Source organism: Rissa tridactyla, chromosome 1 (assembly GCF_028500815.1).
Source record: "Rissa tridactyla isolate bRisTri1 chromosome 1, bRisTri1.patW.cur.20221130, whole genome shotgun sequence".
Classification (NCBI taxonomy): Eukaryota; Metazoa; Chordata; class Aves; order Charadriiformes; family Laridae; genus Rissa; species Rissa tridactyla.
In genome coordinates this window covers 136957642-136974631 of record NC_071466.1, presented here as the reverse complement: position 1 = coordinate 136974631, position 16990 = coordinate 136957642, and the positions used below count along the sequence as shown (strand labels likewise).

General features: G+C 38.1%; 1 protein-coding gene across 2 annotated transcripts in view; it reads right to left on the bottom strand.

Moving 5' to 3' along the window:
- Positions 1–16990, bottom strand: part of ATXN10 (ataxin 10) — a 108088-nt gene that overhangs the window by 52669 nt on the left and 38429 nt on the right. For both annotated transcript variants that reach the window (XR_008469626.1, XM_054222937.1), the window contains exons 6-8: positions 12420–12500; positions 6416–6581; positions 205–313 (exon numbers count right to left, since the gene is read on the bottom strand). Coding sequence is in view for 1 of the 2 variants with exons in the window: in XM_054222937.1 (XP_054078912.1) it covers positions 205–313; positions 6416–6581; positions 12420–12500 (356 nt within the window). In the remaining variant the exon portion in view is untranslated. The remainder of the gene's footprint in view (positions 1–204; positions 314–6415; positions 6582–12419; positions 12501–16990) is intronic.

Genomic DNA, 16990 nt, shown 5'->3' with positions numbered 1-16990 from the left:
AACCAACAGAGCAACTAGAGAAGCAGAAAAATTCCAGGAACAAATCAAATATTTGAAAATGTAGATTAACTCGATCTCCTATTTACTTATTTTATTAAAAGGTCAGAATCATAATTACCACCAGTTGTGAAAAACATGTTTTCATTCACAGAGTAACGTGATTTGGAGCAAGCCAACAGTTAAACCTTGTGGGTTTTCACTCACCTATGGCTGTTTCAAGCAAACCAGGCAAAGCCTGTAAATGCTCTAGCTGTCCATTGTTTGATGTCATTTCACAAAGAACATCAAGAAGACGAATTGTAACCAGTGCTTCCTGTAAATGAAAATTACATTTCTGAAAACGGCTTATGAAGGACAGCGTAAGAACAAAAAAACGACGATCTAAACAGAAGACAGGAACTCAGCACCTCAGGCTCTTTGTGGGTCTTCTAAACTGCCAAGAATAAATTTATATAAAATGAGGACATCTTTCTACAATAACAATAATGTATTACACTGTAATAATTTCTTTTCTACAGTCAGTGTTATATGTGCCCTAAAAAATCATGGGGAAAAACCAAAACAGAACCATAAGGGATAAAATTTTAACAAAAACACAGTAGCTTCCAAAAGCAGAAATGCAGAAAATTACTAGCTGAGAAAATTATTTCTGTATAAATGTTTTCTTTGAGTTTATTCAGTAGGAGCGTCCCACTTTAAAGACACAAACACCGCCTGCAAGACACCAATTTGTTATCCGCAGGAATTCTGTAAAGTTCTGTGGTCAAATGAACTTTGGCTGCGAGAATTTACATTATTCTTGGGTAAATAGGATTGGGATCATAGATGCAGCATTTTGGTTAGGTATGAGACACACAATTTTATTTGCATATTATTTATTCAGCCAGAGAACTATTTTTTTCTCCCAGGCTATGTTGATGCATGCTTATAATGACAATCCAGCATTTAGAGAAGTTACCTTAAGAGTGTATGGCATAATTTGGAACACCACATATTGCTCAAGAACCAGACTGTGACTGCAAGATGATTCCGCACAAGGTGTGGTACGCAAACTGCAAGGAGCCTTGCAAAGGCTCAGACATAGGTCACAGCAACTATTCCTGCCTTCTCTGGTGCAGGACAAAGAGACATTTGCTTACCAATAGTATAATATTTTTGAATCCATATAATCAATATAACTTAATTCAAATAACCAGCTACAGCGTTCAGTAATTAAATACTATTATATCCATTCTTTGCTCCTTCCTATGCTCCTTGAAGACAACAAATCAGTATAGGTCCTAAAGCTCTATTATTTTTTTTTCCCCTCACACAGGTGTAGGAAGCACAAAAGTAGCCTCTGAATACATTGGTAACTGTCCTGTTAAAAAGTAAGAATACCTGAACTGTATTTCATAGAATCATATAATGGTTACAGGTGGAAGAGGCTTTGAAGATCATCTAGTTCCAACCCCCCTGCCATGGGCAGAGACACCTCCCACTAGACCAGGTTGCTCAAGCTCCATCCAACCTGACCGTGAACACTTCCAGGGATGGGACATCAACATCTCTGTGAAACCTGTTCCAGTGTCTCACCACCCTCACAGTAAAGAATTTCTTCTTCATATCTAATCTAAATCTACCTCTTTCAGTTTAAAACCGTTACCCCTTGTCCTATCACTACACTCCCTGATAAAGAGTCCCTCCCCATCCTTCCTGTAGGCCCCCTTCAGGTACTGGAAGGCCACTATAAGGTCTCCCCAGAGCCTTCCCTTCTCCAGGCTGAACAACCCCAACTCTCTCAGCCTGTCTTCATAGCAGAGGTGCTCCAGCTCCCTGATCATCTTTGTAGCCCCCCTCTGGACTCGCCCCAACAGGTCCATGTCTTTCCTGTGCAAGGACTCCCGAGCTGGACACAGTACTCCAGGTGGGGTCTTATGAGAGCAGTGTAGAGGGGCAGAATCACCACTCTCAACCTGCTGGCCGTGCTTCTTTTGATGCGTCTGGCTTTCTGGCCTGCGAATGCACATTCTGGCTCATGTTGAGCTTCTCATCCACCAATACCCCCAAGTCCTTCTCCTCAGGGCTGCTCTCAATCCATTCTCCGCCCAGCCTGTATGTGTGCTTGGGATTGCCTCAACCCAGGTGCAGGACCTTGCACTTGGCTTTACTGAACTTCATGATGTTTGCTCAGGCCCACCTCTTTAGCCTGTCAAGGTCCCTCTGGATGGCGTCTCTTCCCTCTAGTGTGTCAACGGCACCACACAGCTTGGTGCTATTGGCAAACTTGCTGAGGGTGCACCCAATCCCACTGTCCACCTCGCCAACAAAAATGTTAAACAGCACTGGTCCCAGTACTGATGCCTGAGGAACATGACTCGTCACTGGTTGCCACTTGGACATCAAGCCGTTGACTGCAACTTTTTGAGTGCGGCCATCTAGCAAATTCCTTATCTACCAAGTGGACCATCTGTGAAATCCATATCTCTCAAATTGGAGAGTGTCAAATGCTTTGCACAAGTCCAGGTAGAGACAGAAGCAGTAAGATTTCAGAGACAGTGAGCAGGTATTTACAATTTTTAAACCATTTCACATTGTTACAAGACAGTACCTTAACCAAAAGCCTCCTTAGCTCATACACTTAACATTTACCTTTGCACAAGAAAAGTTTACACGCTTTACAACTGTAAAGCAAACAAGTATCAATAGGCAACTATAAATCACACCAGTAAGGTACAACAGCCCTTGCTGCCTATATGTACCTCATTACCCACATACATAATGCAAGCTCTGTAGCAGCAGATACTATGAGGTGTGGCTTTTCCTTTCTCAGCAGCTTTATTCTTTTCCACCCCCCGCCTTTCTTTTTTTTAAATGTATTTCTTCACTGTCCTTTATGTATTTCTTCACAGGGTTTTATACTACCATCTCTCCCTTTCGCATATCCCACCATCTGTCTCAGTTCAGCAACTGTTCCATCTAGATTTGATAAAAACAGATTATATAAAAAGCACAAAAGAACCCCCAAATTCATATCTACATGTGAAACTTGATATTTTCAAATGACATCTCTGGTTGGGTTCTCCGCACCCCAGCTTTCCAATTATTTTTTTTTCATCCTTCACCTGTACAAAAGAAAGGCAACAAAGCAGAATACTTCCTTTTTAAGTTCAGCAACAAGATGCTGTTCAAACTCAAAAATATTTTGAAATCTGACAGCCATCTTGATGTGGACACGATCTGAAAAGTAAATAAAGAAATAATTGAAGACTTTTTAAATAAACATATTTCAAGAGAGACTCAGAAAAGATGTTCCTTATAAATAGACGAAATAAGAACTTGTAATCCAGGGAAGGGTTTTATTTTGTGAGTATGGTTGGAAGTTAGTGAAAGCAAACTGATGCTGAAGTCAGGCTTATAATGGAAAAGCTATTTTAAACATTGGTTTAAGCACTGCAGAAGCATATGATTAGCTTTTCATTGGTTTGAGATGGAAGCTACAAGACCTGAGGTTCCTTAGGGAAAACAGACAATGTCTACATATAATAAATTAAACACAGGATGGGATACCCAGACAACATTTTGGGAGTCAGGCCAGTTTAAGGACTGTTCCCAAAACACAGTTTTCAAATGTGGCCTCACAGTTTTGGAGGCTAAGACAGCTTACTAGTACAGACATAGCCTGACCAAGGCACTTGGCTTCAGGGCCACAGAAAAGTCCAGCAGAGCTTAGCTGAATATCACAGATGTTGCCCAAAGCATTTTTAATGATAGACTCTACATGCACAATTGCATTTTTTTCAGTTAAGGACAACTCTTACACAAAAACAAAAATATTTATATAATCAAGAAGAAATTGGTGCAGTCTTTGATCATTTCTAGTATGAAAAGAAACAGTTCTATGAATTTAAGCTGGAATTTCTCTTTTCCCATGGCAAGCGTGTGTTATGAATAAATGTATACACACTCTTTCAAAAAACTATTCTTGTCATTGCTCTCCACTTATTCAGCTATTATGAGTTCTATTTTGTGCTCATTAAATGATCCACCAAGTTTCCCACCAAGTAAGCGATACTTAACTTATCAGACATCACGTTTGTGTAAGAGAAGGATAAGAGTCAGTGTCAAGCACGGCAAGTTATATAGTAATATTCTCAGTACTGCTGTCCCAGCACCTTCAAGTTGGACAGAGACCTCATTCTGCTAGGTGCAAACAAATACATTTTTTTTCCAAGAACTTAAACCACAAAATACTTGGAAAGTAACCACACAGCACAAAAAAAAAAGAAAGAAAAAGGGGGGAAGGTGGGGGGAAAAACAAAAAGATGTAATTGTCTCACTATACATCCTCTTACTGCCAAGCTGATACCTTTTCCAGAAGTAGTCAATTAAGTTTTCTAACATAACTTAGACCAAGCAGTTGGGGCAGTGGGGGGAAGCTGTGCTTCTTGGATACATAGGAAGAGACTGCAGTATGGTTGTTTTGCTTGGTTGGGTGTTTGTTTTTTTTTTTGATGCATCCAACTATCACCTCCTAATAAAGTGATTTTTAATATCTTTTCATAACACTTCTCAACATACATTTAAAATTCTTGTGCTTATTCAAACAAACAAAAAAAATCAGCAAGTACAACACTGTAACATTATCATAAAAAAGCATTTAAAGATCAATATTTTCCCCTTTGATAGTAAATTAGTTATGACAGCTGTTCTCAAGAGTTTCTACAAATCAAACTATTACAGGTTAATTTTGTTTTGAACAATAAAATGCTTCTGACTGCATGTATATTGGGTAATGCAATTTCAATATACCACTGTGGTCACTTGGCAACATAGAAGCTAGATGTGACTTTTTAAAAAATATCTTTTAAAATATCTTATTAGGAAAATATATTAATTACACTTCTGAAACTAAGCACGATTAATCAGTGAGAATCAGAAACTAACTAATTCTATGTTGACTAAAACATTAGATTTTTGAGGCTTTAAGTTTTCTGGCTAATAGTCTTGAAAAAAAACCCCAAAACTCACGCACCCCTAAATCAGCTGAAAACATTAAAACTTTATCTATATAAGAGGGATCAAGAACTGAGACTAATATGACCTGGCACTACCTGCTCACAATACGATGGCCTAACACAGCACAAATAAGGTCATTGCAAGTTATGGTGCAAGTTGCTTTCTATATTCCCAAAGGCGTTGTTAGATCTTCAAGCAGCTTGTTGAAAGCAAGAGGAAAAACAGAACACCAGATTATTTGAAAAGACCTCTACCCTTAGATGGCCTAAACCTCCTTAATGCACTATATGGTGTGGCAAGTAGCCAGCAACTCTTGGATACTTCACAAGGAGGAAATAAAATAAGGCCATCCAGGACTCAGCTCTGCATCAGAGGCTCCCAAAGTGCAACCCACAAACCATCTGTGACCCATAAAAGCCTTCCTATTTAGCTTGCAAAGGGACTTCATTGTGGCCATCCTCAACAGAACCAGTTAATTAAGTCTGAAGCAATAACAGATTTCTTCCAAGTGGACTGGGGTTGGGGCAAGTGTCTGGGTGCTCAGGAGACAGGAGCTCACTGCCACTAAGATCCCAGCAAGCTCTGCAACTTGATGCTGTGGACACTAGCTAGCCCCAAGAGTGCTGCCTTGTCAGAGCCATGCAAGGTCCACCAGAGATCCCCAACTCATTGGGAAATGGGGAAGAGTCAGTAACGAAAGCCCTCACTTGCTGAAAGGATCAGTATACCTTTCAGACAGCTCCCCTGCACTGAGCCAATCCCACCCATGCCACAGCGCTCCGTGATCAGAACTTGATGTTCCAGGTCTCTAACAGATCAGGAACACCTGCCTTACAAATAGACAAATGCATTTTCAAAGAACTACTGTCTGGAACCTTAACGATGTATTAATCATCAAGTTATCATCAGTTAAATTTAAGTTCTAAAAAACCCCCAAGATTTACTTACTTTAGTACTGCTAGAAAAAAAAGCATTTATTCCATTTTTACGCCAACTTTGGGGGGGGGGGGGGGGGAGAAAAAGAGATGCTGCTTTCCACCTATAAATAAAATAAATATTTCCAGTTTTGATTCATATTTGAAGAAAATATAATTCACAAGCCAAATAAATTATAGAAGTGATCCTTAGTAAGAACATAATAAAACATCCAAACAAGTGACAACTTGAACATTTATTAAATGTTGAAATCTTTAACAATGTGGTAGATTTATTTCTGTCTCAATATACTGTATTCTTTGTCATCCTCAAATTAAAAGCCAAATTGAGCTGCTGTCTTAGAGATTCTACTGTGAACTCTGCCACTGCTTTCCCAATATAAAGTAAACCGGGAATGTACACAAGTGCCACTTGGGTAATAGCGGCAATGAAGATTCACCTCTTTGGATTCAAGTACTATAATGTTTTTTATCAGTCATACCTCATCTTCTGCATCTGCTGCAGAAGTCAACTTGAGCACAGCTTCACATTTCTCCTGGAAACAGCCTGCAAGGAAGTCAGCATGTCTCATGAAGACGTTAATTTCTTCACTGTCAACTGGGTTCTTCTCACTTACTTTCACCATCATCAGCTCTAACAAAGTAACTCTAGAATCAGAAAACAACATTTTAATCAAATTCACTAAGCCATATAGAATTATCAGTAGAACAAGCAGATACAGTTGTTGAAAATGATACAAACAATTAGCATGCTAGTAACAGAGCCAATTTTAAAAATTAAGGAATCTTATGAACACTGGCAATCAGTTCCTGTTTGCTGGTTTATTTCTTCACACCGTTAATTTAATTTATCATTCAATTAATACAATCTGGCCAGACAGTCAAGTCAATATTTTTCTCAAGTCTATTTCAATTTCTAATTTCTTGTGGCCTAACACAACAGTACTGTGACTGCATATTCCGTATGTCTAAAATTTCCACCAAAACAGCTCTTAACAGCTGTTGTTAAGTTCAGCAAAATAAACACAGACTATTTGACAGCTTCCATTTGAAAATACCAGCTTTTCACAGCTCTTGCCTTGCACTCAGTCCTTCACTAGTTCTCCTCCCCAACCCCAAACCAATTCTGAGCAGAAACAGGGGAAATAAAAATTGATACGCGCAGTCGGTTCTTTACAGCTGTTTTATAATTGCCATTAGATGGATTACAGTAAATCCAAGTTAATTACTCATACACCCAGTAAGAGTTACTCAGTGTATTAAACCAGCAAGTAAGTGGATACATAACGAAGCTGCTCTATAAAGTGTACTTGGGTCATTTATTTTAACAGCTTTAATGTTGTTTTATTTCCGGTATCCCTTCATGCTGTTAGGGCAAACTAGGAGGATTTTGTGGAAGCAGGACTTTAACATGGCAGAGGCCCTCCTACAGCTTCCCTGTACAACTCCAGCACAGAGGAGCACACGGGTTAGTGAAGTTTCACTGTAATTCTCTCAACCTGAAAGAGCGCTATTTATTGAATGAATTCAAGACCAGGCTCAGGGCTTTCTTTCACTAAAATATTTGCAATTCAGATGGAAGGACTGACATTTAAACATGTGGAATAGTTCAAATGCTTTTTCTTTTTTTTTTTTTTTTTTAATTTAAATTTACCAAGCAGGTTGTCACAAGGGGAAGAGAAATGTCTTTTTCTGTGGAAAAAGCACGGTCACTGCTTTATTAACCTCCAAGAACCCACCTCTATTAATCACATAACAGCTACTCAGTTCTTGCTAAACTCACCCCTCAATGTCATTAATACAGCTGCATTAAACAATTATCTGAATGAGGACAAAAAGCTTTTTCAATACGGTAGCTCACATTTGGGAAAGGGTGGACTCCAGACAGAAAGCTGTCAAACACTGGTAACCTCTCTCACAGGCTTCGCTTACACATGAGACAGAGCATCGACACAGAACAGTTGTTCTGTTTGTTCTGCAGGTTACAGCTGAGTACCACACACTTGCGCATCTACGAACTACCAGAGTCCGGTTACCCAACACCCCTAACTGAAGGAAGGCTTTCAGATTTGGCATACTATACAACAATCAACTGCACAGACATGTCGTTCATCCCCAAGACAGGGCTAGATTTTACATGCAAGTTTTTACCAAGCTTAGAGCCTTTCACACGTATGCTCAGCTACGAAAACAGGCTGCTCACAGACTTTATCGTGACAGGCATAATTCCAATAAAATATTATCTCCTGCATAACAGAATTCCAGTCAGCTATTGTTGCACCAATCATCCAAATAATACACGTTTAAAAGTGACAAGCAATTGTTCTGTAAAGTTGGAGGGTCACCACAGACTTCCATAAGCTGCATCAGTAAGATGTTGCCAATAGGGAAGTTTATTGCATTACTCTTCATCTTGCAATATAATTGGGTGCCCTTTTAGACAACCATAATCCTTCCAGAGAAATAGGAGTGACATTAAAACAACACCTGTATGTAATTTCTTTTAAAGTTTTCTGTTCTCTTTAGGCATTCATGTCAAAACTATTTTCCTGAGTTTTCTTCCAGGCACAATCACTCAGGACATGCCCATCTTTTCCCTTGAATTTCAAACAAGTCTTGCCATTCAGCCAACAATTTCCTGAGAGCAATGCTTTTTGTTCTGATTCAAGTTCCCTCACATTCCTTTCTTCTATTGTTTCTCTCAGTTTTCTTCCAAGACTCACCCGAATTTTTCCAAGTTAGTTCCCACACGCAAAGCAATTTGCTCATTTCTTTTAAACAATCTCACAACTGTTTAGCCATTCAGATGACAAAGTTTGTTCCTACTTGATTGCCTACAGCTTAGTATAAGAGATATGATAACTGATGGTATCGGTTTTAGCACGTCTCATCATCAATTTAACACTCAGTTCAATATCTAAAATATAATTTGGTATATTATATTTATGATTGTGTTTCTACTTGGAAATCATTATGCTGTAAGTGTCATCTTCCTTTTCTTTAGGCCCCACTTAGGAATACTTTTTGTCAATCTCTTGCCTTTTTTTTCCCCTAGACAAATTTAAACCAGTTCTTCCTGAAGCAGACCAAATTGGCAAGAACTTAGAACAACTACTATAAAGTATATGCAGTCATCAGTAAAACACATTGCTGTCTCCTATAGTCTGCAAACAAACCACAGCATTAGAGTGCAATTTAAATCTGGAAGCTCATTATTACAAAATAAAGTGAAGTCCTGCTAAGCCTGTCTTAAAAATAGTATTGTTAAATTCTATCAATTTTATTATTGCCAAACAATTTTTGCACCAAGTGTGTTTGGTTTATAACCTCTTAGCAAGTGCCAGACACTTGGGACATTCTTTCTCTGAGACTGGGACTTCTCTTCCCTGAAACGCTTCACTGACAGCAATGGTTCTACAAGACAAATTAGGTCCTTCCTGAAACTTTCAATTCTTTCGTCTTTGAACAATACTTGTAAGCATCCTAGTAAATGAAAATTGGTAAATTTGCGAAGGACACTAATCAGACGCTACCTTCAACTATTCTATGTCTGTGAGCATTACTAAGAACAAAAACCCACCACAACACTGACATTAGCAGCCCTGTGGCTGAACATAAGCGAGCAGCAGCGCTGCTTACTCTACTTGAGTGCCCATTCCCTGTCTGGTAATTCAATGGCTACATCATTCACTGAGAACACTTCACATGAAATAACACAAAAATCAAAAGTAAAGATGCAAGTAGCTGAGCATCTTAAAAACACCTGAAGCTATTCGGTTGCATTTTTGTTGCTGTTAATTAAAGCAAGGCCCCTTCTTAAAAGGGACAACACAGATGTACTCATTTTGAAGATTTTACAGTGTAATTAAGACTATCAAGGCATTAACTTACCTTGTCCACGCTCAAGGCTAACTTGGATTAAAGCAAAGCAGGCTTTTTCTAAATACTTCTGTCAAATACTTGCACACACGTGCCGGGAAATCTCAAACATGGCAAAGAATTCAAGAATCTACAATCTTTTTGGCTCAATACCGTAGCCATATGTTTCTACAATAATCACTTGCAGAGAAACAGCAGGCATTGACACACCATCATACACTTTTCAAAGCCAGAATATCATTAAAAAAGCTGATCACATTATCACAGCATTTACGTCAGGCCATTTGCAAACTCAGACATGCAACAAAGTGCTTAAGTTCCTTTGGAAATGAAAGAGAAAGTTGTCCAGAAGTCAGGAATTTGTCTTCTAATTGAAAATTCAGATTCCAGATCCACTTCTACAACAAGAACTATGTCATGGCGTGCACCACAGCCACTGTAGCACAAATGCAGTAGATTTCAATTACAGGAAATACTTTGAATAGTGCAAATACTGCGAATAGTGCAAATAACTGCGGTTATGCAACTGCATATACTTTCGTTATCTAAGGCAACTGCCAATTTTAAGAGTCACCGCTAACATATGTATTTGCAAACTTTCTCAGCATAGTTAATTTTGTTTCAGTAAATACATTTAAAAGTAAGTGTATTTAATGTGCATGACAGAGAATCCTGTAACTAAGAGTTACCATATATTCATGAGCTCAAGCTGCTTTCCCCAGACACCTCAATACCACATCTGTCCTTTCTTCATTTATATGTCTTAGTCAGCCTTACTGGACACCCAATGCGGCAACTCTTGCGGTGAAGGCTCCTTGTCTCGTTTTGAAACAATGAATTCCCTATGCTTTGGTTTATACGGTTACTTTGTTCTCCGGTTAATGACAGTCAAAATGTTTTTATCTGAAGTGGATTTGTCTCCTCATATATCTCAAAAGAATGCATTCTTACACATGCTAACATTATACAGGAGGATGCCATGGCAGGGTTTTCTTCTATAGCTCAGATGCAAAAGGACTATTTCTACACCACTTGCTTCCATATGTTTGACAGTAAATTAAGCAGTATCAAATTCATAATAAACTGTACTGTTATTATGTTTTTGAAAAACTTAACTGAGTTTACTTTATTTGCAGAACTTTGGGGATTGATAATAAATTCAGCAAACGTGCTGTGACTAGCCACCCCACATGTGATCATCCATATGATGCCTACACCAAAAGCCTTTCAGTCGAGGCAGCTGATCACAGACTGTAGCATGGTGCATGCAACAAATCCAGCTGAGACCTTTCTAGAAACTAATTACATAGATTGCTTTAAGCACGATTGAACACCCTAACCCAGTCCTGGCTGTCCTCAACGAGGTTATGAAAGCATACAAACAAATTGACATTCGTGACATCCCCCAAAAGTATTAAATCTAGGTCTTTCACTTAAATTAGTCTTTCCTGCTGACTGGTTAAGAAGCCTCTACTTCCAGGCACAATTAGCACACAGCGCATATTCATCCCCGTTTGGCTAACCTGAATAAAGAAGGAAGACAATATTTCCCTCCTTATCATTCCCATCCCTTGTTTTCCATCCCATACCTATACATTAATGATATTTTATCTATGGTTCTCAACCCATCATATACTCTTTCTTTGCCTGCCATCCCTTTTGTTTCGTTATAATCTCCAATCAGCGTCTGTACTCCCACTTGTAGTAACACTGTGGCTTTAGTCACAGCAAAAGACACAGGAAAAAAAAAAACATTAAGGGATTGCTTTGGTTTTTGCTTTGTCTTTCACCTGCAAAAAATACAGGGGGAACTTGCAGTTTCCCTGGGCAAATGGGGAACAAAGTAGCCATGTTGAATACATAAACAAGATCACAAAATATTCAAGCAGTTGGAGCAGCTGTAGAATTATAGTACAGGATTTCCCAAAATTAATTACTCTAAAAACCAAATCTTTTTATCTTCCCCAATTCTTTATCAAGGCAATTGTAAACGAGAGTTTTCCCAGTTATAGCAATGGCCATTTCCCATCAATTCAGCATACGTTTACTCAAAAGCTTGAAGGAAAACTAGGTAAGTTTCTTTCACAGTGAAGGTTTGTTGAAGCATTTTGTATTTTCAATAGTGGAAATACTAAAAGATTAAGTAACCATGGGCATCTGCACATGTACATTTTTTAGGTTCTGCTAACCAGTATTAGAGACTCTTCCAACTTTAGTAAAGGCTTCCTTTTAATTTCTTGTAATTACAACAGGAGTACGAACAGCTGAGGACATTTCAAATACAGCTGTAAAACACTGCAGGGTGTGGTGCTCTTATGAAATCAAGACACAGGCCTGAAATCTTGTCTCTTTTTTTTTTTTTTTTTTTTTGAAGTATTTCTTTACCCAGTAATGGCGCCAACCTGGATTCTGCAACCCTACATAAATCACTGCCAGTTGTGGCTAAGCTGTAATGTTAACCAACCAATTTAAAACCATTACTGACATAGAAACATGTATTTAGAGATTTTGTGCCAACTATGAAACCACACAGTTTTTCAATCATGTGAACAGGATACTCTATATGGAATGCTAAATACTAAAAGCCACATTGGTTTTTGGGGTTACCTTTCTTGATTGCTCAGTTTGGCATAGAGGGCTTTTACCAGCTCTGGACATTTCAGCAAATGGTCTGTAACAATCAAGAACCTAAAGAGGAAAAAAAAAAAAGTGTTACTGATGCTACAAAAACAGCATCTACATTTACTCCAAATGATGATGATTTCACTTGTAGATGGCCATGTGACATGCTTCTGGTCCTATTTGCTAATAGATACAAATTGTCGCAAAATAATTGTGCATTACTCTGCAGTATTTTTTCCTAATACAGCAATGGCCATTTCCCAGCAATTCAGCACACTTTTACTCAAATGCTTGAAGGAAAGCTGGGTAGAGTCTTTTGCCCATCATACAAAAGGCACACAACAAGTCAAATAATAAAACACTCATCCAATTGTTTATGCGTCTTAGCAAAAAGCCAAAGTTCAAGCTTGAAAACTATTATGCTACTCATCACAACAGTGTTTGTAAACAGAACAAACAGTCAAAAAGGTGCCCAAATAATTTCTCTTTTAAAAAAAAAAATCCTAACAAAGCATGAAAGCAAATGGAAACTTCTTTGTCAGACACAAGGCAGCAAAATACTGTTCTCAACTTACAAAAAATACCCTCCTTGTGTAATAGGAACCTAAGATGATAACCAAATCTACCTCCTTGCTCTATGAGGCAGGTAGGTGTGGTCAGTCTGCTTTTGTGCTAATGCCAGTATTTACACTGATCATTTTCCCAAGCACCATTCACAGCAGTCAATACCAGATGCTAGTCATTTAATTTCAACCCAGACGTACTCTCAGCATTATGGAGAAAAAAACAAAGTATGTAAAAATACTTTTCTCCTCAAATTACATTCCTATGAGTACTGACAGGGTTATATACGCTGCATAGGCATACACATACTAAACTATACATTTTTAAAGCAGTGTGTCTACCTACTAAGTATATAATAACTATAGGTCAAATCTCTGAGCATCCTCTGAACCTATGAAGCTACTGAGAAAGAATAGCTAAAATAATATGAACCAAGCAATTTAAATATTCCCTCCACCTCCTCCCTGCTTTTCACTTTGCTGACAGCCTTTTATTTTGTGTATCTGTAACCCACTACATAGCTAACAGGAAGATCACATAGAAGCCTTCCAACTGCAACGAAGTATTTTTTGGACAAATACTCAATGACAATTGGGGAAATAGAAGAATAAGAGGTCCAGAAGATTAATAGCTATTATATTTCTAACGGTAACTGTGGACTTAGCCAGCATCTGGTTCAGTTACTGTAAACTAGGCATTTTTAAGAGGAGGGAAAAGAAAAGCTATTTTGTGCTGTGCTTTTTTTTTTTAACTGATATTTATACACACATTCAAGGAAAAGAATAGTATAGGCATAGAGAATCATCAACTTAAAACTGGCATTCTGAGCAGCCTAGCATTGATTCAAGAGTTTCTCAACACAAATTTGAGCCTACAGACTTCCCCAAAGTCAACAGCAGAAATGTATTCCAACTGAGCAGCGCAGACTCAGACATAACAACTGAATCAAGCCATCTGCAGGGCAGTCAAGGGGAGCACTTCTACTGTTCCTGAACCAACAATTCATGGTATACGAGCCATCCACAGTTAAACCTTCAGAATGGTAACATCTGACTTTATTTTTCAGGGATTTGAGTAGAAGCAAAGGCTTTTATCTGGAGCTGCAAAAGAAAAAAGCATAATAATCGGAGTTGTGCAGAACACAGCACTTAACCTCATAATGTACAAATTTCAGCTGACAATGAATTATGGTAAAACTGCATTTAAGGAGACAATCCGAAACCAGATTTTTCAATTTTGCAGTTGGAACTATGAATTTAAATCTTAATTTTCACAATTAACATTACTTTGAGGAAATCTTCTTGACTATTTGCCGTGTAGTTAAAAAGTGATCAATACTTAACACAAAAAGATCTAATGCTACTAGGTGCACACTAGTTATTACCCTTTCGAAGTGGAAGACCTGTATTTTCGTCATTGCTTGGGTCTACGCTCTTGTATTTATTCACACACATCTTCCACATTCTGTGGACTAGACCTCTATTGCTTCAGGAGCTCGCAGAATTTCAGAATAAATTTTCTGCTTATAAAGGAGCACAGACTTCTGTATCTGCTTCTTACTCTTTTAATTTCACGACATGATGTAACACCTCAGAAATTTCTGCTTCTGCATTTTAGTTTCTCTTTTATGTTTTACACTTCCTGCATTACTGTATCATAAAGAACAGAGCACCAGCATATTTTGTAAGAGCATCATCAAGAGATAACAGAAGAATTAGTAGTGGAATAAAGCACTTTCAACTCTTGCTACCATGCCCAGAAATTTTGGTGGTAGTTAAGCAAGGATGCCTCAAATTAAATCTAATATCTTTAGTCCTCAGCTCTCCTGTTTTTCATTTGGGGCAGGGGAGAAGAAGAGGAAAAGTAAGACCATCCACAACTTTCAAATAAAAAAAGATGTTCAGTTTTGGGTTACCAACTGAATATGGCATTTCAGATGCACACAAAAGACTTTGGTAGGAGATTTAAACTCTCTTTGGGGGCCAACAGCAGAACCACTGGGATAAACCGAGGACCACTGTAATTTAGCAAAGGAAATGGTGAAAACTAAAGTTGTTATGCAAGCGTAACACAGTAACAAATGAACAGTGTTAAATATGCCAATTTTCTTTACTTTTAAAAAATTGTTTGGCTAAAATCCTAAAAAAATCAAGTGCTTACATAGTAGATAAATACAGGAGGAGATGTTCAGTTCATACACTGCACAATAGCACAAGGGCTGCATTGTACCAAATTGAATTTGAGAAGCAGCCAAGATGAAATGGTATAAGCTACATTTGCGCTCACTATATTCCAAATGACCACTAAGCTTGCTCCAATCAAAGCCGGGTGTAAGCAATCAACTTTATCATCAATTGTCATGCTCCATATTAAGTTGATTTGATCCCATTAGCAAGTTCAGAAAACAGCGTCCTCGGTCTCAGAAAATGAGGAAGAAACCCCCTACAAATGTTTTAGAAGAAAGAAGTAAAGAAATGGCAATTCTCTATTTGATCAGCAAACTTCTGATTTCAAAACCAAAGGCATTTTTCATCATCCTACTGTAATGACAGTCTATCCAAAATATTTTGTAAGAATGAAACAGCTATTTTTACTGTAGTTTAACAAACAAATGTAACAAATCACCCAAATTTTGAAGAAAAAAAAGAAGAAAGTTTAAACAGATAACCTTTCAAAGCTGTATCACCAGCCTTTTTAGATGCTAAAAAAGCAATATGCATGATGAGGAATTGTTTGGGACCAGAACATATTTTAGAAGTAATTTTTGTCCTTGCACAAGAATATAAGCACCCTATCAAAACTATTTAAAAAACAATTACAAGTATAAAGCTATTTAATAACAAATGAAACACATTTGCTGCCACAAAGACCTCCGTAAACTAGATAATTCATCCCACTTAAACAGCGGCACTTCTCACTCAGAAGAAGAATAAGGAACACATTTCCAGATTTAAGGCTCAACCCCATGTATCACATACTCCTCTCCTGATCTGAATCAAGCATGACAGTGAACATCCTTCCATCTTCAAAAGGTGTTATCCACAATGAATGCATCCTCTTTACAGGCCACCATACTATCCACCAAGTCAACTCTCAGGTCAAGACGACTGAGTTCAGATTATCTGTAGTAGTTCTCTGACTCGGAAGACGTTCCCATTCAATTTGATAGCTACATTTGAAAGGCACTAAAAAGAGAGCTATTGTTACTTATGCACGAAGTTGGAAAAATTTTCTTCTGAAGAGATACAAAGAAAAAAAACTGGAAGATGATTAGCAATACAATCACTTCCTGCTCCCCCTTCTCCACAACATATACAAGAAGAAAGAGGTGACAAGATAAATAAACATGTGGGGTTCAGTTTGAAAAATTGATGAAATCTGTGCCAATACGCTGCTACTGCAAATAGAAAGCAGAAGGCACTCAGATCTCTACAATTAAGAAAATTAAGGAAACTTTTCCAGTTGTCAGTACTATTTAAAACTACAGTTGAACTTGGAACCTGCAATGTAACTCCAACTTTCCTGGAATTAAAAATAATAATTACTTTCTGGAGAGTAGAAGAAGGGGGCAGGGAACACCCTAAACTGTCAGTGAGAAGAGACAGAGCTGACAGCCCCAAATGAATAAAATAAAATTTAAGAAAATAAATTTTAAAAAAGGTAACAATTTCTGGTTTCTCCACCACATGCATACCAATTAAGCAACTGAGAAGTTCTATCTTTGCCTTTAAATCTGTGCCTACGGGCAAGACTCCTTGCCACAGGAGCACTAGTTTCTGTCCACACTTCTTTCCATAAGCCAGGACAAAATAACCAAAGGCAAAAAACGGGGAGGGGGAGCCCCACATCCTAATCTTTACAGTCATCATTGAGCTGTGGTTTCAAAAAGAAAAAGTGGATGTTCAAAAAAATCTTACTTCCAATGCCAAACAGCTGACCACACTCTTAATATCATTTTTCTGGAAGCCAAAAGGCATATTACGCCTCCCATT